Here is a 25,562-nt window from a genome sequence, read left to right on the forward strand (position 1 = left end):
GACTATGAAGCAGGGCTCTCTTTTGTTCAACAGCAGCTATAGAGGAGAGGAACTGCAGGGGGAAACACGCAGTGCCCAGAAATCACATCTACATTCAATACATTTTGGACATTTGCTCAGCTAGCCTTGATCCAGCCCTGCCACACAGGGTACATCTAGTTTGGTGGGATGTGAAAGAAATGTGCACTGTTTGAAAACACACTGGGATGTGTGCAAACCAAAGTGCACGCGTGTCAGGGCTGGGTGTTTGGGAGGTTCATTTCAAAAATGCTCCCATCGACATAGCCACCAGCTGAATCCAAAACGAGAAGGTCCTGATCAGGCTGTCACTGCTGCAATGGCTTGCAGTGCCCCACCATCCCAAGCAGTGCTCATCTCCCCAGCCCCAGATGGAGCAATTCTTCTCACCCCAAAGGGCAGGTCTGTATTTGAAACCACAGAGATGTAGAATCTGATGGAAATTGTATTCTTTGAGCCTGTGGGCAGTGCCCAGGGCCCTGGTAACACAACAATTGTTCCTTCATTTGCCGCTATTTAGTGGATACTCAGAACAGCAGTTGCAGTTGGGCTTATAAATTACAAAACAACAGACAAAAGGAATAAATGAGACAAAATTAAAGACATTACTCCTACATCCCATAAATTATCTCTGTAGTCTATTTTAACAGCGTGAATTTACCAGTGACTGTTAAAATAGTATAAAAAATAAACCCACCTAGCACACTAACTAGGCATTAATGAAAAAGCAAAATATTGTTTTGTGTTCTCCAAAACACAGAAAGCAAAATATTCCCACCAGATCTCATAATGCCTTTCCAGGGAGAAAGAATCATAATCTTCTATATTGAAAAAGAGACTGAGCGCTTGGAGTCGGAAAGAAAATAAATTAATAAACCCAATTACACACTCCGCGCATGGAGGAATAGAAGGCGTTAAGTCAGCCCAGGAGAACCGCGCGCTTTGATTGTGCTCACTTAACAACTTCCCTGTCACCGTGCGCGGCTCCGGGGAGGAACCTCCTGGCGCTCCCCCGGGGCAGCTCCGCGCCTCTGCGCGGGCACCGCCGCACACCGCGGCTCCTCTTCGCCTCTCGGCGCCGTCCCGGGCAAACTCCGGCTGCGGAGCCTCCCCCCGAACACACCGGCGGGCTGGGCTGCCGTGGCACCGCTCCCTTAAAGGCGCCGCGCCTGTGCGAGTTCGGGCTGAGCGCGCTGCCCGCGCAGAGCTGCGCAGCGGCGGCGCCGGCAGCCCTGCGCCCGACCTCCGCCTGCCACCAGCCTCGGCGGGGAGCGAAGCGCTTGGCATGTAGGAGCGAAGAGAGGGAAAAGGTGCGGGGCCGAGGGAGGTGAGGGGGAGGAAGCCGGGGGGTGGGGTGAGAAGGAAGGAAGAAAAAAAAAAAAAAAAAGAGAAAAGAAAAAAGAAAAGAAGATCTGCCTCTTTAAATGCTGGGGGCTGAGCGCTTGCCGGGGCGTCCGTGGCGGATCCAGCTTCCCTCCCTCCCCTCGGCCGTGCCTCTCCGGCGCTCATGCCCAGCCGCGGAGCCGGCGGCGCGGCGCTCGGGCGCTGCCGCTGCGCGGGGAGCAGCAGCCGCGCCGGGCCGGGGCCATNNGCTCGCCCTGAGCCGCTCCCGGCGCCGCGCAGCCGCCGGCCCCGTGGGGTAAGTTCGCGGCCGCCCGGTGCCGGGGGAGGGCGGGGAAGGCGCACCTGGCCGGCGGCCCGGCGCGGCTCACCTGGCCGGCGGAGGGGTGCGCTCTCTGCCGTCCCCAACTCGGACCTCCCCACCTCCCCAGGCGCTCGCAGCCCCTCTCTAACAGGTGGCTCGGTGCCTGCCCCGCTCCCCGGCGGCTCCTGCGCCTCTCTCCTTCTCCTCGCCGCCGCCTAACAGGTGGTGGTGCCGCCGCCGCGCCTTCCTCCGTCCAGGTAGGGAAGTCTCGTGTCCCCCTTCCCCCCGTCCCCGACGGGCTCCCGCAGCCCCGGGGCGCTGCTAGAGACTGCGCTGAGCGGGGAGAGCCGGGACGCCTGTGGAGGGGGAGCCGCGCTTATGCCCGCGCTGCTTCTCTGGCAGCCGCTCACCCGCCCTCATGGCCCCGCCGTGTGTCTGTCTTTGCAGCGGGCATGGGGAACCAGGTGGAGAAGCTGACCCATCTCAACTACAGGGAAGTTCCTACGGCCGACCCGACAGGTATGGACAGAGATGAAGGGCCCAGGATCGGGGTCTCCTACATCTTTTCGAATGACGATGATGAGCTGGAGCAGCAGCAGGATTCGGTGCATGACCTGGGGGGTGAGAACCCTGCCCTGCAGCCCTACGATCCCCAGCTGCACGAGGTGGAGTGCTCAGTCTATTACCGGGATGAGTGTATTTACCAGAAGAGCTTTTCAGAGGAGGACACTCAGCTAGAGGAGGGTGATGAAGGAGGTGGGGGGCATCTGAGCACCTACACCCCGGAGAACCTGCTGAATAGGTGTAAGCCAGGTGACCTGGTGGAGTTCGTGTGCCAAGCCCAGTATCCGCACTGGGTGGTCTATGTGGGGGATTTCCAAGTTGTGCACCTCCATCGGCTGGAGGTGGTGAACAGCTTCCTCACCGACGCCAGCCAGGGCAGACGCGGCCGCATTGCCAACCAGCTGTACCGCTACAAACCCCTCAGCCCGGCCGCGGTGGTGCGCAATGCCCTGGAGCAGGTGGGTTGCAAGGATCGGGACCTGAGCTGGAGAAACTCGGAGTGTTTTGCTGCCTGGTGCCGATACGGCAAGCGAGAGTTTAAAATCGGCGGGGAGCTGCGCATAGGCAAGCAGCCCTACCGATTGCAGATCCGGCTGGGGGACAAGCGCAGCCACACGCTGGAGTTTCAGAGCCTGGAGGATCTGATCATGGAGAAGAGGAGAAATGACCAGATTGGTAGGGCTGCTGTGATCCAGGAGCTCTCCAGCCACCTGCAGGCTGCAGAGGAGGAGGAAGAGGAGGAGGAAGACCATCATCATCCAGGTGCTCAGACTGCTGTGGAGTAGCAGCCTCAGCACCACCATTCTGCTTAGCCTGGGTGATGGGGATTAAAACTGAAGGCTGCGAAATTGAGCTGTTATAAGCCCTTTGGGCTGCTTCGGTGCAGCTTCATTCCAATCACATGTGAAAGGAAGGGGGAAAGCTGCTTAAGTGTCTGTGCTTTAGTGCTTAACTCCTTCAGTGCTTGATGATAAAACCCCTGACTTATTTGTAGAGGATAAAACTCAGGGCAATTCTACCCCTCTCATACTTCTTTCCCTTCCTCTCTGCCATATTCACACATAGCCTTTTCCTCAACCATCTGCTAGTAGGCCTGACCCTACAAGATGCTAAATGCCTTTGACATCTACTTATCAGCAGAAGTTAATAGTATTTAATGCCATTAAGAAGTAGCCAACAACTTCCAGGACATGACCATGTAGCTCTGAACATGAGGATATTGTTTTTCCTTATCTGCTACTGTTTCTCTTCGGCTGTGGCTTCTGTTGGTATTGCAAGGAGCTGCTCCTCGCCTGATTGAAGGCTTTGTGGGTTTGGTAGCCAGTTCCCCAGAAGGTGTAAGGCAGAAATCTCCACTGATTTTAATGAAATGGGTTTGATGTGCCTGGTGCCTTCTTAATTGATAGGAGGTTGCAGGTGGGCTGGGGGACCTTCTCCTTTGCCATCAGCATGTGGTTTCGGGGACATAAAATATATTTGTTGCCAACAGGTGTCAGGGAAGGAAGTTTGCCAGCCCAGTTGTACTCTGCTCACTGGTGTGTGTTGGGACTCCTACAGGCAGATGCTGAGCTGTGTCAGGGCTCTTTACAGGCTGCCTTGGCTTCTCCTAAAGCAAGTGGCAGAGCTCCTGATTGTGTCTGTAATGCACACAGAGGCAGTAGAGGCAGGTTGCTTATGTGTAAGAGTATGTCTTGAGTAAGCTGTCCCTCAAGAGGGTGACCTCTTGGCTGGGTGCTTCTGGCTGGAGCGTGCCACAGGTTCTGCACCACAGTGAACACAGCTGTGATGGAAGGGAGCACAGGCTGGAAGACATTACAGGCCTGGAAGGGCTTGGGTGTTCCAAAGCAGTTTCCTCTTCATTAGGGATTTTGTGTTTCTTTTTTTTTTTTGCTAATTTCTGTGGTATGCAGCTGAGCTATAGCATTAGAGGGGAGGACATGCCTCCAAAGTTGTGCAAGTCCCTCAGGAAGGGGGAGTGCAGTGCTGCCTGCCCTGAATATTCCCTGAACTTTTATTCAGCTGTTGAACTATCTCCCACACAGGCAGCCCTGTCAGATCTTTGTCCTGGGATCTGGGGTGTATGAACGAGCACTGATTTGGAGGCAGTTTCTAATTGAAAATTCCTCCCCCTTAAAACCCAATATGATGATGTGAACTTGAAGATAAGCTTGAGTTCATTTGAGTAATGGAAACAAACAGTGTGATGTAAACTTGAAGCATAATTAATATGGTCTTCCCCGAAGCTGTTTACAGTTATACCACAAATAGCAAAGTACTCCGTGTCCTTTCCACCTCTGTGACAGGAGCAAAGTTTGTTGTTTAAGAATAGGTAGACACAAGCTTTTGATTAGTTAAGACTATATGAAGCAACTTTGCCAATTTGAGCCAAGTGGATTGTGGTGTCATGTTTCCTGCCTAAAATCTACAAGCTATGATTTGGCCTGTGAAACACAAATCCAGGGGAGAGTTTAATACCAAGCTCCTTTAGAATGCTATAGCTCAGGTGCCTACACTAAGTGTGGCTTTTTTCACCAATATGCAATTGAGTTATACTCAGGTTACTGTGGTTGTCAAGCAGATGTCTAACCTTGTTTTGAAAGCATATCTACCCATATCTGATTGTGTTAGGGTTAATATGTGGATGTCTGCACACAGGTTTTACACAACTACTAGTAACTGCTGAAAGCTGGAATGATCACTGAGACAGTCTGAAAAAGAGTGAAGGAGAGTCTGTCTGTTGTACTTCTGACTGATATGAGACAACAGATTATCTAGACCATGAGTGAATGTCTAGCTGTGGTTTCTTTCATACTGAAACCTTGTACATAACAAAGTTTATTTCACTGTGTAATATAGCTATGTAAAATAATATTTTCCTAGAGATATTTTTGGAAGTTTAAAAAAACCTCTTCATAACCTTGCATTTGAAAGTAAATTGTTATGCACGTTATTTTCCAGTTCTCTGAATGGGTTTATTTTTCATTCATGATCTAAAGTATATTCTAGGTCATAAAATATTGAAACTGCTATAAATGTCAAATATTATGTATCTACAGGGTACTAAACAGTAAACTAGTTGTGAAAATATTTTTCCTTTGTGTCTGAAACATCAGAACTATGACACTTAGCCATTTCTCTCCTTCTGAGATATCCTGAGTAGTGGGTTTTGGGGTGTATGTTTTGTTTTGTTTTAATGAAAAAGGACCAAATCTGCTTGGGAATGAAGAGCAAAGCTCAAAGCTTCTTTGACCAACTGAAATCTTTTCTTGTGCTGGTCTTGGTGCTTTTCTGTACCGGTCATGCCTTTTAGGATAAATTCCCCCACAGGCACAAGGCCTTAGCAAAGAATTCCAGAGCTTGCAGTGCTTTGCTAGGACAGAGAGTGAAGGAGGAGCTTGCCTCACAGCAGAGTTTGGCATGCATTCTGCTGTGTTATAAAACCTCTGTGCTTCTCTGGCATACAGGTGTTTGATATTTGGAATCATAAAGTTTTCCTGCAAGCTATGTTTGGGAATTTATTGTCCCCTGACATTCCATTATGTGTAAAAGTAAAAGAGGGTGGAAAGCTTGGCATATTTTAAAATTTTGTCTGAAAGAGGGCTACCTCCATACAGGGATTTCTTATTCCAGCAGATAAAGATGCAGCTGTTGAATCTTTAACAGGCAGGTCCTTTTCCCCTACTTGTTGATTAGGCAGTGTTATTTAATAGGTGCTACTGAACACCACTGCACACATTTCTAAGCAGTCTGGTTTTAAAGCCATGGACCTGTAATGACCTGGATGTGAGAACAGAAATTGCTATAGAAGCGCATCTCAACTGCTTGGTTTCTTGTCTTTGCTGTGCTTTGCTCAGTTACTGTCTGCAGAGTAAGCTGGGATTTCTGGAGCTTGATTTAAAAAAAAAAAAAAAAAGAGCTCCCAGGAAAATTGACTTTTGTGTATGTGTCTACTTCAGGAGTTTTACATGGATCACAAAAGAGAGGGGAAAGGAATACATAAAGTGCTCTTCTCTGCATCTGCTTTAACACAGAGAAATGCAGGTGTGCTCCTTCTGCAGAGCTTGTGCTTCAGCAAAGGTCTTAATTCTATATTGAGTTTAAAGTTTTGAGTAGACCGTACCTACTTGAGGCCACTTGAGAATCAGTAAGCCCATTCTTGTGCTTGAAATTAAGTGTATATTTACATTTCTTTATGAATGAGGGTCTGGAATTTCAATAGGATGTCTGTGGTGGGAGTGTGGAGCTTCTGAAGTTGCATAATCAACAGGAAAGAATAAGTAGTGCAGTGAAAGCTGTTTCTCAAAGGGCCTCTTGTCCAAACAGCTCATGGAACCCAGCCCAAACTTTGGCCTCAGTTTCCCTCTGGAAATGCAGGAGCTGCACTGATTTGGTGAGAGGTGTGTTACACAGCAGTTGTAAGCTAAGCTGGTGATCTGCAGATTCCTGTGGTATCTTTGTCTCATCATGCTTAAGCTTTCCCTTGCATTTTTAACATTTAAACTTAATATAATTTGTCCTTTGATTGTGCAAACATTAATTTATATGAATTTACTCATTTGGGTATATCTGCTCCTGTGCATATCAATATGCACATGTGAAGGCTGACAAGGCTGAACCCCAGATGTGTAAATGTAGCTCCAGCTAGGAAATGTAGATGAGCAGTCTTATTTCCCTGGAGTATTGGTGTGTTTGATGCAAATAATGCCGTGGAAAAGGCGTTGTAGTGAAACGTACAATTATCCATCGATTGAGTAATTTTAAAAACACAATTTAGACATTCACCTTCCGTGGTGATGAACAAAGACATAAACTGAAGACTATATTTTGTTATCCCTGATTCTGTGTGAATGCAAGGTATTGATTACAGCAACTCTAGAACTCCTCTGGCCAATGTGGTAGGCAGTTGCCGAGTAGAGAGGGAAAATTCCCAAATGTGATTTCAAAACCTGTATTTTCTTGCTTGGAAAAATACATTCTTCAGACTGAAGGACCCTAGACTATGGAAGTAAACTTTAAATTGTTTTGTATAAATGAAACCATAGGCAAACTCCTTTTGTTCATTTGATTTCACTATTCCACTCAGTACTATAATAGGTAATATTGTGTGATTAATCTGTTCCAGATTTTGAATGTAATGGTGGTTTTCTTTTTCTCTTCTCCTTTGGTTAAGTTTTACCAAAGGTCTGTCCTTGGGTATGTGAAGTGTGTTGTTGAGTGGTTTCCCATGTGTGCTTTTCTGACAGTTAACAGCACCAACCATAAAGCTAACAGCCATGTAGGAACAAATATTTTTTGAAAGCAAAATCTTAATTTTGTATAAGAGATCAGAGACTAGTAACTAAGTAGAGGTAGGAAATACATTGTTTCCAACCACAGTTTCTATTTGTAAGAAATCTACTATTAATTGAGTATGCTTGACTACTCTTAAAAATCAGTGTGCAGTGATAAGGCGAGGAGTATTGTATCATGGCCTTAGACTTTCAGATTAGGCTTTTTCTTTAACTGTGAATAGGAAGAAATCAGGGTGATTTTGAACACCAGTGGTTTAGATGGTTTAAATTCCTTTGCATTAATACTGGATTAAAAGCTTTCTTTAAATGCACACTTGAAATTCCTAACATTGTAACACTTCATGAAATCATCCACAATAAGAAGTGTAATCACAAATATGATTTTTTTCCACCATGAGCATTTTCTGTAAGCTGTCTTTTGTCAGTAAATGTTGAATTGTTAGTGCAAATATCTTCTTTTCCTGAGAAAGAAGTACACATCATTGATTGTACCATTTCCTTCAAAATGAAGGGCATTTCATAGTAACTCAAAAGAAATAAAAGATTTATAGTGTCTTTTACAACCTTTCTTTCCTTTGTTTTTTTGAATAGCGTGTTTTTCTACAGCTTTTGGAAAAAAGTTGTAATTTCTCATGGTGTATGCATCAGACACAAAACAATATTTTCACTGCCTTCACACATCAGATCAAAATCTAACTCTTTGGTTGTGTTCTTGCTTCAAAGAAAGAGGAAGAATAATCTGTATAAAAGGCCAGAGCATCAGATGCCTAATAGGTGATAGCTGTATTAAATCCAATGAGGATCTGGCCCATAATTTAATTTTTAAGTGGAAAATTAATTCAGCAGCAGATCATATAGTATTAGCTGGCAGCAGGGCTTGTCTTTTCTGCCAGCAACTGCTAAAGGAACAGATGTAGTGTCTGCTAGAGGGAGAAATGAGAGAACAGAACTCACAGGGAGTTTTTGGGGAAATCTGTACGACTGTTCAGTTTGTGTGTTTTGTCTCATGGCAGATCCATGGCTGGTGTGAGATCATACTTCTACCCACACTGGCCTTGGGGACATTGCTTAATCAAGGTGACAAGGGTTGTGTGTGGTGGGGAAATACGACACCCATGGGGTAAGCATTCTTAATCCATTAAAGCCTTCCGCTGGATGCATATTCACAATGGCAAAAACAGTGATACAACCGACAAGCTGTACTTGTGCTCAAGATCCTGACCACAAGGAGCTATTTGAATCTCACATGAAAGGACTGAGTCAGCTCTGGCAAGGATTCTTTGAGTGAAACCATCCTGAGGAAATCCAGCTGTAACAAGATGAGACTTCTGCTGAAAGTATCGGTGGAGATTTAGCTCTTCTGTGGGTGGCAGCTGTCCGTGACAGCTGTCTTATAGGTGTGAGGAAGTGAGACAAATTTTGATATCAGAGACAGCAGCTTTCAAGGCTCAAGGCTGCAGGTGTGAATCTACCATAACATCGAATTTGTAGCTCTGCTATGGACTTAGGTGACTTTGAACAAGATGTATAAGGCACCCAGCTGTGCTCTGTGTGACTGCAAGAGTGTCTGAATTTTCAGGTGTCTGATAGGAGATTTGAAAACATGAAGAACCAAAAATGTGATTTAGGTGAGTGGATCAATACGTGAAAATCCCTGCTCAGTCATCACTTAGCACTGGAGGCCACTGAATTCTGAAGCTTCATAGTTTGACCTGTTTTTTGTGCATGTGTGTTTTTTTAGTCACCATAGTGTTTTCTTGAGGCTCTGGGCCTTTTTTGTTTTCCCTGAAGTTTCTCCGGGAACATAAAGCAAAGCAGTCCATGTATTCTCTCACAGCCTGTGCCCATAGAGAGGGAGATCCTGCTTGCTGGATCTCTCTCCCAGTGGCTGCTTCCAGAATTTATGTGACATCAGTTACCAAAAAGAAGCATCTTGAAAAGGACATTTGCAATGCCCTTTTATGTCAGAACACATCTGAGCTAGAAATAGGGTAATTTAAAATGCAAGTAGTGGGACATGGATTATGATGAGGTCTCTGCACTCCTGGCTGGTTGCTCTGAGCACTGGACTGCTACAGAGAGTTTTTCTCTTCAGTTCCCTCTTCAGTGCACTGTGGATCATTTCCAGTACAACACCCATGAAGATCCACCCCACAAAAATCTGGGAGTGATGGGAAGATTGAATCCCCGTCATCCCCAGGCAGAAAAAGAAATCAGTTTTCAGCCTTCATCTGTCCTGAAATTCTGCTCAGGTCTCTAGGATACTGTATAAAATCCTACTGCCCACCACTAACATTGCCATTGTCATTATAAAGGAAGATGCCCAAGTTTCAATTTGAATGTTTGCCTTGTGCTTTTTTCCAAAGAGCTCTGCATTGTGGTAGGAGGCAGTGCCTGTGGCCAAAGTCAAGGTGCCCAAGGGCTAGAGGGGAAAGGAAGGGAAGAGGGAACATCAGACTTGCATAATCATGGCAAATCCATAGTGGTGGAAGGGACCTCTGGAGATCCTGTAATCTACTCTTTTGCTCAAGACACATGCAACTACAGCAGGTTCCTCAGGGCTGAATCCAGTTCTATTTTTCATAGCTCAAATTATGGAGACTGAGGATTTCTTAACGTAGCCTTTCACCACTCGTGATGAAGGTTTTTTGTATTTGAGTTTTGCCAAGGACCCCTTGATGATCCATGCTCTGCTTGGCTTCTTTCACACAGGAATGGACCATTCTCTGTTTTCCAATCCAATAAGCAGAGACTGCCTGTCCCTCCTTCAGCTTGAGGGTCAGGCTCCCCTGTATCCAGGAGAGCATCCAGTCAGCTTCCTTTTCATCATCTGTGTAGCTCCAAAGCATGCTGACCTCCTGCTGCAGCTCCTTCCCTTGGTCACAGGTGCTTCATCAGACAGACCTGCAGAAGAGGAGCCCCAGGAGCACCCTGCAGCCTGAGATTGCACAGCTGGGTCCTCCCTGTGGCAAGGGCCCCAACCCTCCAGTTGATCTCTCACTCTTACTGAGTAAGAAAAGAAGATGGAAAAACTCATGGGTTGAGATTAAGACAGGGATCCATGACTCACAGGCAAACCAGATACATAATGGCAAAAATTACATGTAATGTCAATTAAAATAGGTTTGAATGGTGAGAAAGAAAAGAAAAGAAAAATTAAAACAAACCTTTCCTCCCTTTTCCCCATGACAGCAAGGGGTGTAGGGGTGGAGATGGGCTGTGGTGAGTCTCTCCCAGCCCCTCCTGGCTGCTCCTCCTTCCTTCCCCTTCTCCCTGTCCTGGCACAGGCCCTTCCCTGGGCTACAGAGGTGTCTGTGCTCCAGCTGAGGTGCTGCCTGAGGGGGACCTCTGCTCTGGGCCTGCAGCCCCTCCTGCCCTCCTCCTCCTCCTCCAGACTGCCTCTTTGGGGTCCCTCTGCAGCTGCTCCCTCCTTGGATGCCAGTGGCACATCACCACCATTGCTGAGCATCTCTGTTGCTCTGAAGAGAGTTCCTGGCCCCTTCTGAGCAAGTGAAAGCCCCTGTCAGCCACAACACACTGCTGGCTGTGTGCCAGGGCCAGCCACCACATAGGTCTCTCCCAAACACTGGATCCAAAGTCCAGTGGAAATGAAGAACTCAAAGAAACCCTTGGTCAAGAAGATCTGGCAGAGCTTGTTGGAAGGGTCTGGAGCTTGCTAGAAACCTAAATGATCAATGAGGCTTGTTTGTCTCTCCCCAGGTCACTGAGAATTGTGGTCAGTCCCTATGTTGAAACCAGAATTTGTTGCTTGCATTTAGTCAGTAAGCAGAAATTAACTGGGACTATTAAGAGTTGAGCACCATATAAAAGTCTATGCTGTCTAATTTTTCCTTCTCCTGAGCTTCTTCTGTCCTGTCCTATTCAGAGAATCATTCTGGGACAAGCCCTGCTCTTTGTACAGTAGTTAGTGTGATGAGGTCTCCAGGTGTTTACAAAGTATTAATTAACTCAATAACCAGAGGGCAGAGGAAATGAAATGAGTATGTTCTGGTCCATGAAATAGGTGACTCACATCCATGGAAAAGGTTTAATTGAGCAAAACAGGTACACAAGTGTACCTGGCTCACCACAGAAATTGTACAGAGGAAGATGAGCCTCGAGAGAGAAAAGGATTGAGGCACCCTGACAGCACACAGAGAAATGTGTGCAGTGCTTATGTAAATCCTGTTTGTGGAAAACAAGTCTCTGCACACAACTCATCCAGCTCCCAGAGAAGGCAGCTGGCAGCACTCTCCTTTACAAAGCTTTCATTAGAGCTGTTGCTCATGTCCAGTGGGGAAAAGGTGCTCTGCTGGGAAGCTCAGCACTGCACACAGTGAGGAACCCATCCCTGATGCCCAAAGGTGTTATTCCTTTCATGTTGTTGTGTGTCTTTCTGTTTTCTATGCTTTTTTCCCTCAGCTTCTCAAGAAAGCAGTGCACCCTTGAAAGGGATGTGCAGAAGAGGGAAATATTCAGCAATGGGGCAGACTGCTGTGCACACTTAGCCAGGTGTTCTCTGCTACAACCTGTCCCCTGGAGCTGGGTTCCACAGCTCTTGCTGCAAACTGAAGAAATGAGATAGCCACACCCATTTACAGGTAAATGGGCAGCTCACTCAGACGTGTTTTCCTGGAAAGTGATTTCAAACCTCTGCTCTGCCTAATCCAGAGCATGATCTTGGACATTAAACTTGAGCAAATGCTCTAACCAGTGCTTAGGGCCAGACCCATTTGCATTCTCTGGGTCATATCAATGCAGAATAGCACTACCAGCAGGAAACAAGAAACCTCATGGAAGTCTTGCAGTTACAGAGAAGCAACTCTGGAGAAGTGGGATACCAAGGCTTCAGTTGTTTCAGCAATTCAGGATGGCAGTGACAGGTCTCCTCTCTTCCATGTGATAAACACAGCAGCACAGCACTAAGCAAGAAAAGAGACAAAATCCCATGGTGGACTGTTCAATGTCAGGCTCAAAGGGTCTCTGTAGTATCTGCTTGCAGTGTGTTTCAGGAGGCAGAAGAGCCCACAGTTCATGGGCATGCACACAGGCTTGCAAGATATTGGGAGGTGTTGGGCCAGATCTTCTCAGCCAAGGAAGTCAAGGATTCCACCTTAAATGTCAGTGGACAAAAGTTTGTTGGTTTTACTACTGTTATAACAAACTACAGATATGACTGAAAGACACATTGAACTATCAAAAAGTAGTTTCTGATTACCTCCAAGGATAAAATAATTTCTTTTCCCCACACACAGCTCTCATTTGCCCACCTTAAATAGGCCCTAGCACAGGTTTTAGGGCTGTTTACAGCCCTTGCATGTCCAGATGCATCTCGGATCCCCAAGTCTCATGAGTTCCCATCACATGGATTAATTATACAACAAAGCACAGGAAGGAAAGCTGTTAAATCTTAAATTAAGTTATTAAAATATTACTTCAGAAATTCAATAGCAGTTTGTAGCCTGTGGGAAGTGAGTCTTCAGGGAAAAACACCATTTGCAGGTGAGGTGGCACTTGGAGCACCTTATCATATTCATGCTGACCCCTATGGAGAAGCTGCAATTATAATGAGTCTCTTATCCAGTTATCCCAATACATTTGTGATGGAAGCTGAGGTACTAAATAAGATGCTAGCAGGATATAAATAATGAGGTGGTACATGGCTGTGTGTTGGAACTGAGCCACTAAAGCAAGATAATGGCAAAGGCACAAGCTTAACTCACATTGTGTTATTCCTGTGGGAAAGGGAGTGGGAGGATAAAGCCACATGGAAAGCTGATTCCTCAACTTGTAGTGAGTAACATAACTCCATAGCCCTGCTTGTCTTTGTTCAGAGCTGGAACAAGCAGAGCTGCATTATTGCAGAGGTCTAGCCCTAGGTGTGAGGCAGGATTCCAGCTGAATGTGCTCTCAAAGTCTAAACATACAAAGGCCATTTCTGGCTTCACATAACTAAACTCATACTGAGAAGGGGAAGAAGCTGCTGAATGCCTGGGCCTAGATTCATCAAAGAATGAATTAATCAATGTCCCACTGAAAGTGATTTGAGCTTATGCGTGACTGCTGTGATAGTCTGAGACTATCAGAGTATACATTATTTTATGGTGGTTTCTTGTTACTATGCAAGGCATAACTCATATTTCTAATTAAACATTTTAATGTAACACAGCTTGTATGTGTCACATGGTACAGCCTAGTAAAGACTCAAGTTGGGGTTTTAGAAAAAGAGCAGTGATTTTTAAAACGCTTTTCAACACAATTGTGCTCTGCCTTTACCCTCTGCTACAAAACCTGTGGCAAGGAACATCAGTCAATTGTACAGCAGTGTGTGTTGTGATGGGTTTTCTCAAATATCTTTCACTGAGATAAAGGAGTTTCAAAGAAAAATGACACAATTGTGAATTTTCCCTATTTTGTAACTCTATATGGCCAGATTTGCAGGTTGTTGAAATTCTTTACTGCTTTGATTAAGAAACTTAGTTCTTGACAAAGAACTAAGTAAACTTCTCTGCAGATTTTAATGGAGAAAAATAGTTACTAGTAATCACATTCCTTTTTAAAGTACATTACACTGTTAACTGGCCTGGCCTCCCACAAGCTAAATATATAGCCCAGCAAAATGGAAAAAAAGTCTTTCAATTGAGACATGATCAAGGATGTATTGTGTGTAGCTGATCACTGGTGAACTGCAGCAGGGAAAAGAGTGATTTTTTTTTTTTTTTTCTGTAAATGAGATGGCAGCTAATGCCTTATAACTACTCTGTGCAATATTGCATGGCATTCCCCTTGAGAAAATTGAGTACATGAGAGCACTAAGCTCCTTGCTAACTGAAAGGCTGAGGTTTTTTGAAGACTTTGGTGAGCCTGTCAGCTCCTTCCTGACCATGGTAAGAAGAGACATCCCTTCACAGCCTGTGTTAGAAACCAGATATTCCATGCAGTCACATTTGCAGAGCATAGCTGTGACTGGCATAATGACTACACCATACTTACTGTTGCAATTGTCCCATAATGTGCCATAATGAAGAGTGAAGAGCTGGAGCTGGAGGCAGCCCCGGCCACCCCTCTTTAGGGATCTGCTTAGAAAGGGAAAGTATTCTTTTAGTTCCCATTCAAAGTGTTCCCAGATACCAAACTAAAATAAATCCTCTGCTCTCTGTTCAGTTATGGCTTTTCCTAGATTCATAGCTAATTGTTCTGACCAGCAGTTTTCCTCAAGAAATTGTTATTAAGTCTACCTTACTCTGTTTTTTAAGTCACTTCCTCTCTACTAAGTTGATGGTTCTCCAGCTTGAAAAGGTCTATCCACCTTCTTTGCTTCAGCTCAGCAGCTTCCACTTCTCTCAGAGCAGCAGCAGGGTTAACTCAGTAGCTCTGACAGAGCTATTGGAACAGCAGCATTGTTGTGGGAATAAAGGCATTATAAAAAGAATCATTCTTCAAATAATACAGAGATTATCAGAATGTCTCACTCTATACACCTTTAATTTCTACATGTAGACTGAGAACATTTCCTCGCTCTTCTCTAGGGTTTTTTCACCCCAAAGAGTCTTGAGTATGTAGCACACAGTCCCTCTTCTGAGTCAAGCTGGTTTTGCTATAAAGTTTCTACTCCTCTCCCTGCCACCTTCTTGAACCACATCAAAGTAGGATATTTCCTCTGTGACTGAAGTTTTTGAGGTATAGGAGACTACAATTCCTTTAAGGAATGTACTTCCTCGCCTGACTCATTTAACCAGGAACACAACTGACAGCAGAACCTGAAGGGGATGTATAAATTCATAACACTGATGAACAGTCTGTCAGTGCTGAGGATGCCCACAGCATCTGTCCCTTCACCATCTGATAGACCTTGAATAATAAATGACATTGCAGTTGCCACAGGTGGTCCCATGATGAATATTTTTAGCCTGATTTCTTAGAGGTGTGAGCCTAAGCCACTGACGAGCTGTGCTGTTGTGTGTGTGTTCTCCCTGGGATACCAGCTCTCCTCTGGGAGAGGGCTAGGTGAGGAATCACCACCCAGCACAGGCACCAGCGCTGCTCACTGCTCAGTTGAGCCCTCTCAGCCTCACAGCCTTGCAGGTTCCTCTGCACTGACACCATTCCTTGGGCGTGGGGATCTGTGCCAGCATCCCACCCCTGCACTCTTCCTGTGTGAAATACCCAATGCTCTTTAGCTGCTGCTTCATATTCCTGGAATAGACTGTGGTTAAGGTGACAATAAAAACACGGTAAGAGTTCTTTCTTCTTTTCTTACAAGAAATTGTCGCTGAGATTACAAACACCTTTTGAAGATACTTGCCTAAATATGCCACAGAGAAACAACAGATGATAACACTGCAAAGCAAATGTGTAGTCTGTGTCAAAGCACAAAATGTTCTTTCTTGGACTTTTGGACTGCTTTGCTCCAGAGACTGTAAAGGGTTGGAAGAAGTTCTCTGAAAGATTTTGATGTCCTGATAAATAACCATTTATTGTCTACCAGTAGCTGAGGTAATCAACTTATTAAGCTTATGAACACTACTTTTGGCCTGGTAGAATGTAACTTTACATCGCACTAAGATTTTTCTAATACAAATCAAGAAGCTCACTGAATTTGGTCATTTGTTTGCAGGAGAGCACTTTGTAAACCTGATGTCAGGCAGGCAAATGATGCATCTGGTCTGACAGAGTTCCCTATCTATGAAAAAAGACAGACTACGCTTACAGTTAATCCCATCACCCAAATGAGAAACCTTTAAAGGCAGCCTGTCTTTAGAGGCTTCAACAAGAAATACCTAATTTGCTGAACCTCATCTTCCCACTCAAATAAAACCTATCATTCACATGTGGTGACTCCTTCCTCAGGAGAATTTTTACATGATTCTAATAGGGTGTCATTTAATTAAATAAAACCTACTTAGAAGATAATAAGCAAACTGCAAAAGCAAAGTCAACAGTAGGGGAAATGACAAGGTTCATAAATAAAGTTTACCAGGGCTGTATCTTTCTCTCTCTGCCATGTAATGAGATCAGAACCTCCATATTCTCTTCTGAATCAGAGATTTATGCGTACAAATGGCCTATGTGTCTTCTAGGTGATTCTGTTTTCTATTACCACCACACTTTCCCAAAACCAAAATGGAACAGTTCTAGCTTGTCTGCTAATTAAGTGTAAGCTTAATTTCTTTATTATACAAATTTTAGTGTATTCATTGAATAGAATATATTTTGCTTCCCCTTGCTTCTGAGCTTACCAGATTTTGCTATATTTGTACTGTAATCTTTTCCACTCCTCTACAGATGAGAAGTAGAGGCCCAGACTATTGCTTATAAAGAACTTTGTCAAGCATTTTGTGCATCCTCTGGGATTAGAGGAGCTATGAAATTGTATCATTATCATTGCCTGCTGCATTACTGAACCACCAAGCAGGGCCTGAGAGAATATGCATGCATGTTTGTGCAATGACATTTTTTAACCACCCTTTGCCTTTTCATTTCTTTACTTCCTGCATACTAATCCAGCCCTAAAGTATTGCAGGCTGCTGCCCAGAACCAGAATTTCCTTCTCTGTTTCAAATAAGGGTTTTTTCAGGTATTTGAGCTATTTCACCCAAGCCCATTATTTACAGATGGGAGAACTGTTGTTTTTTGCTTTAGACACATTTACAGCTTCTGAAGAGAGAGGCAGACTTGCAGACTGCTGTGAAGTGATTTGGGTTTCAACCTTTGTCTCCACAGCATGCCTTTGAAAAACAGGCCACTTGTAGACATAGAATTCGTCTCTGCAACCACTGAAACGTGCATATAAAGATAAATTGCAACAGCAGAGCCATGACAGAATAGAGACCTTACTTAAAAATATGGGTAGGCCCAGAAGCACTTCATTTTTGACAAATTCAGGTTTTCCACTTTGTTACAGCAAAACATGTTTTAGAGCTAAGTAAGCCCCGAGCTGATGGGAAACTTGTAAGCCTGTTAGGGAGGGAAGTGCACTTGAAAGAACACTGACACTCAGCGGAAGTTCCTGCTTCTTTGTAAGCCCACACCCAAAAAAGTGCTTCTGAATCAAGAGTCTGAAAATGAACGATTGATAAAGCCCTGTCTCAATGTCTGCTGCTGCTCCAGCTCTGCCTCACCAGGGGATTCTCTCCCTGTTGGTCCTGGGGGACTGCACAGAGAGCAGGCACTGAAGGAAAGCTGTCACACTTGCAGCTCCTGACAGGGTGTGACTGTGCTTTTGGACACAGCCCTAAACAAACAGTGTTGTCAAACTTTTCAGTGCTGCAAGGGAAGTCACCATGACGCAGCTTGTCATGCTAGGCTGGGCTAGGCAGGATTAACTCTTCCCAAGGCCAGGCATTTTCCTCTTCCCTGTCGTTCAAATCTGAGCAGAGGGCTCATTTGCCCACTCCTCATCCTACCTTTCCTGTTGCATTAGCTTGGAAACCAGAGAGGCAAAGACTTCGGTGGGTTGACAATTTGTGGTTCTGGAGGGTGTGAGAGGTTTCAAATCCCTCATGCACTTGTGCAAAAGTACAAAGGTTAAAGCAATGTGAACACTGCAAACTGAGGAAACATGGTCCCAACAGGCTGCCAGCTCTGCTGATGTCCTATATATTTCCTGCAGGCTAATGTTGTGCCAGGCTGGAATGTTGTTTTGAAAGATGAAAATAGGGGATTGCTTACATTGTGTCACAAAATGTAATTCTAGAGGGAATTTCATAATTTTGTAAAAAACTTTTGGTTCGTATTTTTAAACTATAATGTAATATGTAGCTTCTGAAAAAACAAGATGTGTAATGCAAATAAGTAGTGTATAATGTTACAGTGGGTAATAGAGACCTTAAATGGAAAAAAAAAAGGAGTTTGGGTATTTTCACACAAACATGAATTTTTGGATGGGTTTGCCTGTTTTTTTCAGGAAGGAAAATTACAATAATTTCCTGCCAATTTACTGCCACAGTTAAGACCATTATTATAGGATACTGCAGTTAGTGTTTTGTGACTTAATAGAGATGCCCACCTACAAATGGGGCAAAATATATATTGTAGATTTTAAAGTGTTGTGTTAGCAATAATGTTTTGCAAATTTGAGGAAAAGCAGAGAAACTGAATTTCAGTAATTTAATTTGCCATTCATTGGTCTTTATTCTTTTTTTGGCTGCAAATGAGACATCCTACTGTGGTGTATGAAAAGAAACAAAGAATATGAGTCATTATTCCTGGTATATAAAAGCAAAATTAATGAAGTTCATGATCTGGACTTTGATCTCAAGCAGCCATTTTTGCTTTAGATAAGTTTTCAAAAGTCTGTTATCATTTTAGGCTAGTGGTAACTAGTACAAAGTGTTTACTTAGCAAGCAGAACCTGTTTCAAGCAATGCTGAGAGCGATTTCTGTTCAGGCACTAACGTACCCTTCAGTATCTCTGGTAAAGAAACAAAAATACAGCATAGCCAAAGACAGGGGTATGTTCTAATAGAGGCCAAATGGAAGCTACTTCTACAAGGAAAGGGCATGTGGAAGACATGATTATTTATTGATAGCAGTGCCCAGTATTTCATCTCTCTGAGTCAAAGATCCTGTATTGATGTGAACTAAATCCAGTGCAATCTTGAAATTAAGGTTTTCTTCTTTCAAGTTTCTTGCAGAAGGATTGTCTGCAAACTGGAAAGTGGAATGGGGAGAAAATAAGATGCAGATCTGTACACAGAACTAAAATTGTGACTTGAGGAAGGGTCACTCTTGTCCAGTGGCTGCATGGAAGCGTCACCATGGATAATGTGAGCAGCATTGTGTCATTCGTACACAGGACGTTGATGTGAGATCAAGGAGCTCTTCCAATACTCAGATTTGGAAGAAACTGGACTTTTCCAGTTAAACATTAACAATTATACAATTCAACACAATTTACCTGGCTAAAACTCCACAAAATTGAAGCACTCATCAATAGGTAATCTCACCAAAGTACCAGGTTCTGAATAACAAGCTGAGTGCTATGAATAAGGAACAAGATGGTTAAATTCTTTCTTCAGCCTCTTGCACTGCTCTCCTTTGACTGATTCTGCCCTGAGACTAGGAAAGGGGGCAACTAAACACCTTTGTTTTCATGTGTCAAGTAGTCACTAAATGCAATTATGTTTCTCCTGTTCATTTAAGATGTACTACTACATCTTAAGATGTACTACTACAGTTTTATCAACAGGTAGGTACTGCCATTGATTTAAGCACTGTTTTATCAATACAATTTTTCTATATTAAATAACAACAGTCTTTGGCAGAACTGGGCAAATGTTCCTCGTTCTTGACAAAGCAGTCATCTCAGATGATGGCTTTAAATTAAGAGGTTAAAATGTTAACAATTCATGAAGTAGAAAGAAGATTGAGAAGGTGCCCTGTTGTGTACTCAGTGTCACTGTGCCTATTGTGGAAAGACAAACCATCTTCTGTATTTGGGGCTTGCCAAAGTATGCAAAAACGAGTCTGGACTGGCTGGAGTTGAAAGGAGGTTTGGGTGGTGTGAATTCCCTTGTTTGGCTCAGCCTTGCAGCACTGAGAACCATTTTTATGTAGAAACAATGAAATGTTCTGCATGGATGTCAGACTAGCAAATCCCCTTGACTAAGACCAGAAATATGTTAAACAACAAGTTTTAAAGGCAGAATTGAACCTAAATAATTTGAAATGTAAGCAACCCAGACAGTATAAAATATATTGTTTTTCAAAGCAGACAAGGTTCCCTGAATTTTTGTTTATTCAGTTCTCTCTGATAACAAAAAGAGTTTTGAATTCAGGAGAAATGCACAGAAACTCTGTGTACGTGTCTGAGAATGAAAAAGTGGAAGTGATTGGGCACTGATTGGTAATAAAGGTGAAAGTCCACCCTTCGTTTTCTCTGCCCAGAGTGGAAGAAAGAACAAAGCAAACAATCAGAATTAAAAGCCAAGTTAATTAAATCCCAAACACCTTTCAGTGTGTTAGAATTAGTAGCACAAGCTAGGAAATGTATTACTAAAAATAGCGTTTGTTCAGCCTCCCTAGGTTTTCTCAGTACTTAGCAAAGAGAGGCAAACACATCCAGAGGGCATTTTGGATCTTAGGAGAGCTGAATTATTTGCTCATATGTACTCAATCTCTTTCCTTTTCTCTCTGTAGATACATATGTGTACACAGACACACAGTCACACACACAAGGACAGATTTATATGTATGTATACACACCTGTGTGAGTATATGTGTTGCACACATTTTTGTGTGCATGTGCTGACAGTCCCCTGCAACCTGCACTCTGAATCCAAGACCGTCATCCACGCTTACCTTGGATAAACCCAATCATGGAAGTTTGACAGAGCAAATTATGATTCTGCTCTTCCACTGGTTTTATGACTATACTGCATAGAGGAGTTTCATCTGTCTTACTCTGATTTACTTCATATTATTAAAGGCTTTGAAAATAAACCATATCAGATAGTATCACACAATCATGGAATCACAGAATAGTGTGATTTAGAAGGGACAAAAAAGGATCATTTTGTAATAATACTTATATGGTTTTGAATAGAACTGGTAGTTAAGTAGTTAACACATGGTTCAGCAAACTAAATATCATACCTGAGAGATATGTCAGGTCACAATCACATCTTAAGCTCATGGAAATGAGCCAATGACCCTAGCCCTCCACAGACCAGTTGAGGGACTGGTCAGAGCCTCCCTTGATCAGCATTTGGGTTTCTCTGCATGTCCTCGTGGGATCATTTTGCCTCAGGTTTTCTTCTGCAATGCCCTTAGAGCAGGCAGATCCCTCCCTTCCAGCCTGGGCTGTCCCCTTGGTTTTCTCTGACCCAGAGGTGCCATTTCAGCTCTGTTTTGAGCATGGTGGAGAAACAAAACCCTGCTGATACCAATGTAAAATGCATGAGCATTACTGAGCTGCACGCTCCCTGCACAGTGCTCAGGGAAGAAGGCTTAACCTCCCACATGCAGGAGAACAGTATTTTGACTCTTGTTTGCAGGTCACTGCAAAGCTTGCGACAGAAAGTAAATATATATATCCTACTCCAGTCACAGACAAGCTTGGGCTGGAGCAGTTCCATCTCAGTCAGATAAACACAAAACATTTTACCTTTTGGTAACAATATGGTTTCATAGTGTGACTGTTATCATTGAGTTTCATCATCTTTTAAGATTACTAAATACAACCAGAGATAAACAGGTAAACTGTGTCTGCAGTCTTTGCCTGTGTAAGAAATACCATGAACATCAGGAGTGCCAGGCTTATCTTACTGCAAATAGCTGTCCAGTTACCTAATGCAGCACACAGGATTTAAGGGAATTCCTTAAATTGTGATGGCTGAGAGTCTTGAGTAAAAAGCTCTGTAGCTGCACACGTTATCCCTATACAAGTGGTTAATATTGCATTAGAGTGATTCCTGTCTTCCCTTGCCTTCTAGCTAAAAATTCAAAGCATGTTGGCTAAAGGAGAGCAACAAATTTTGGGTGGCACACATACCCTTGGAATGTCAGCTCCACATCCTGATCATAGTCCCTAATTTCCATATGGCAGCCAGTGATTTTTAAGCAGCACTGGCCAAGATCAATTCTCTCATCTCTCATGCAAAGGAGACTGCTGGGCCTCAGAGATTATATCCAATCCTGCACTCAGAGTCAACTGAAGAATAAGGAGTAAATATCAGAATGTGGGTATTTCCACTAATGGTAATTGCAGTTCTCCTCATTCTTTTAATGTACTCCAACAGAAGGAGATGGCTCTAGGTTATTAATTGTTTTCTTTGTTTTACTGCATGGTAAGCCTGTATCTGCTGTGGAAATCTATAGAGACCACAACCATTTTCACCCTGGTGTATATAACTTACATTTACACTCTAGTAGCTATGGTTAAATGTTAGAAGAGCCATCACTACTATTACCACTGAGTGGAGCCGGTTACTCCCAGTGTCCACAAACAAAATGGGATTCTAGTAATGGGAAAACAATAGATACAACTTATTTTTCCTGCTTGTATGCTGCCTATTATATGAATATGACCTCATATAAGTTCATATCAATATGAACTTTCAACTCAACTCAGGTTATCTTATCATGCCAAAACTTTGATGCCTGAGGAAAAAAAAGAGCATTTAGCTTGATAAAGATTCTGTTCAAGCATAGAGGTGACCTCTAGCTACAATATAAACAGCCAGGTCACAGACTGGAGTAGATTCTTCTCTGTAACTCCTCAGAAATCAGGAGGTGCTGAAAAAACAGCCAAAACAAACTGCATTTGTTTGTTGCATAGGTTGTAAAGCTCTATGAAGATAAAGGTTTACTGAGCATATCTAAGCTGAGATGGCTTGATGAATACATCATGAGCTGATAGGCAAGTGGCTTAACTCACTAGTGTCACTAGTGAGTTACTTCTCTGCTAACTCCCTTACTCCATAAAGATGGTTTCATGTGTCTGTCTGTCTATTAATGTTTCAAACTGATTGCTGGAGTATTTCAGTTTTTCCAACCTTAGCCCCTTTCACTCTATTGATATTAATTTAGTTTTGCAGCCCATTCCTTGCAGTGTTGGTGAACATTTTTTCTTCTCCCCATCTGGGTGAATGTTTCTAGGAAGTATGGAGACATTTAGTCCCGCACATAAACAGGATCTGACATGCATTGGTGCTCAGTGGCTTTAGTACATCAAATCTACTGGTAGACATGGTGAACTGGACATCTGTTCTGAGATGTCCTAGCAATGCAGCAGAGAGGGGAGGTCATAACAAGCCAAAAAATGCCCCACCCCCCCCAAAAAAAGTGAGCACTCACCAATCATTCTGAGATGGCCTTTCTCGAGCTCTTTCATCCTCCTTTCCTAGCTGTTCATAATCTGCTGTATCACTTATCAGCCCCTCTCAAAACTTGTCTTTCCTCTTGATTTAGACTTCAGTTCTTGATTCTTCCACCCACATCTGTGTTAATTTGCCTCCCTCATGTTGAGCAGAGAGCAGATCAAGGGCTGTCATTCTGCTCAGCTTAATCTCCAAGCAAAAAATGTACAAAAACAACGATTTCAGAAACTCACTGATTAGTCAGCAGAACCACTGTCTTGGCAAAGGCCAGGAGAACACACCTCTGTCACTGCACCCACACCTGACAATGGCAGTCACCTCAAACAGACCCTGGAACCAAGAGACTTCTCAGTCCCCAAGGTAAAATTAGGGTTTTGGCAGCCTCAAAATGTCTGTGCAATGTTCTCAGCAGCGTGTCAAACAGCACCACACAAAAGAGGGCGGCTAAGTTAGAGCTGCACCTGTAGCAGGCTGTGGTGAATGTGCTGTGCTGGGCATCCTTAAGCTTGGTGCCCCAGTGTCACCTCCTCCAACTACATTCTCCACTGAGGAGGTACCATGAATATCCTGGCATATAGCAAATGCTGAAGAATCCTGATAGACCAAGTCCCTGTTTACCTAATGTGGATGATTAGCAATACTACAGTACACTTTGTCGTGTATTCTTTGTTGCAACTGATATCCCCCAGTAGATATGGGCAATGGAGTATTTGGTAAAGCTGCCAAAGGTTTCAGGAAAGAAGCTGAAGAGCCCATTGTATTCAACATAAAAAGCCTTGCAAAAATCCTGGCAAGGTAAGGGATTAAATTGAATCAGGTGTCTTGCCACAGATGTTTCTGAGGCACTGAATGACTGCTCAGTGCACAAACTCTGCTGGCATGGAAAAGTGCACAGCTTTATAGTACAATCAAGCATCAGCATCATCAACCTCTCTCTTTAAAGAACACATTCGGGTTGAATCCTCATGAGAGATTTATGTGCCTTTCTCTTAAATAATGCACAACTTTGTAGCTTGTGCAGTCTCTAGGAAACACTGGCAACCTGCAGTCAGGAAAGGAGAGGGATTCTTTGGAGACAGCTGTTTTCACACATTTTCTGCTCCTGTTCATGTTCCCAGTTCAGCTGTAAGAGAAGCACATACTGTAATTGATATTATATATACATTGCATAGCACACATGTATGCACATGCATATCCTCGCTCTAAAGACGAATTTGTGTGCATGCACACATAATATAATATATTCACACATTTCTTGTCAGGATTAAACTTCTGGAGCAGAGTCTTTGCTGAATTTGTTTCTATCTGCTGTCAATTGTAAAAATAAAAGTGCCGTTCTGCGAAATCATCTGGACACTTGTACCTCATCTATCAGCTCTCCTTTTCAAGTGTCAGGAACTTGACAATTCAATGAACATATTTTCTATAGTTCTTTTATGTATGAATGTATCTCTACATATAAAGTGACAGATCTCCAGTTGATGTATTGATTAATAAACCAATACTGCTCTTCTGATGCCACTGAATCCCTCTTGATTTACATCTGTAGAGCATCTGGTCTGTGATATACTATGATGTACACAAGCCACAATATTATGGTGCAGCATTACTTAACCTTTTAGGTATAACTTAATAAACAGACAGCATGGCAAAAGAGAATAAAAAATGCTGGACACTAAAATAATATTAGTCTAGCTTACTATGAATTCTGTATATGTGCAGCAATGCTTTTTCTTTTAATTTTTTTTTCATTTTACTAGTATTTCTGCCAGTCAATCTAAAGATGATTTATTTACCCTGATCTAAAGCAGAAGTTCAGAGTGAAAAGAATATAACAGATATTTCACATTCCTCAAACTGGATCCATTGTTTAAAAGAAATCTTCATGTTGTATATCCAGCACTCACTGTGACCAGTGATAGATGAATACTCTGTTTGTTACTCATACAGGCAGAGATTAAATATTTTCTATTTTTAATTCAGTCACAGTAGTTTGAGGAATGAAATTCTGTTTGGGAACAGAAGATAACACCTCATGAACATGTTGATTACAATAAAGAAAGACAGTGAAACACAGCAGCTGTCTGAAAGCATACGGAAGTTCAAAAGGTTAAAAAGGTTGAGCCACTATTTTCTCACAAATAAGATTATAGATAAAGATAAACAGAAAGCAATTTTCTCACTATCTGTGGCAGTAAATGTTAACGCCCTATGAAGTGCCTT

At 43.3% G+C, this 25,562-nt stretch overlaps 1 protein-coding gene across 6 annotated transcripts; it reads left to right on the forward strand.

Moving 5' to 3' along the window:
- Positions 1 to 1,057: 1,057 nt before the first annotated feature.
- LRATD2 (LRAT domain containing 2) lies at positions 1,058 to 20,173 on the forward strand. 6 transcript variants are annotated; one of them, XM_041460655.1, is made up of 3 exons: positions 1,058 to 1,345; positions 2,111 to 2,989; positions 10,231 to 10,520. In XM_041460655.1, the coding sequence occupies exons 2-3, from the start codon at positions 2,116 to 2,118 to the stop codon at positions 10,458 to 10,460; spliced, it is 1,104 nt and encodes a 367-aa protein (XP_041316589.1). In that variant the 5' UTR covers positions 1,058 to 1,345; positions 2,111 to 2,115; the 3' UTR covers positions 10,461 to 10,520. The 6 variants fall into 6 exon arrangements, with proteins under 6 accessions (XP_041316589.1, XP_041316587.1, XP_041316590.1 ...); XM_041460653.1 differs by having other exon boundaries at positions 1,058 to 1,328; XM_041460656.1 differs by lacking the exon at positions 1,058 to 1,345 and adding an exon at positions 1,610 to 1,657.
- Positions 20,174 to 25,562: the final 5,389 nt, after the last annotated feature.

Source organism: Pyrgilauda ruficollis, unplaced genomic scaffold (genome assembly GCF_017590135.1).
Source record: "Pyrgilauda ruficollis isolate IOZ18807 unplaced genomic scaffold, ASM1759013v1 scaffold147, whole genome shotgun sequence".
NCBI classification, from domain to species: Eukaryota; Metazoa; Chordata; class Aves; order Passeriformes; family Passeridae; genus Pyrgilauda; species Pyrgilauda ruficollis.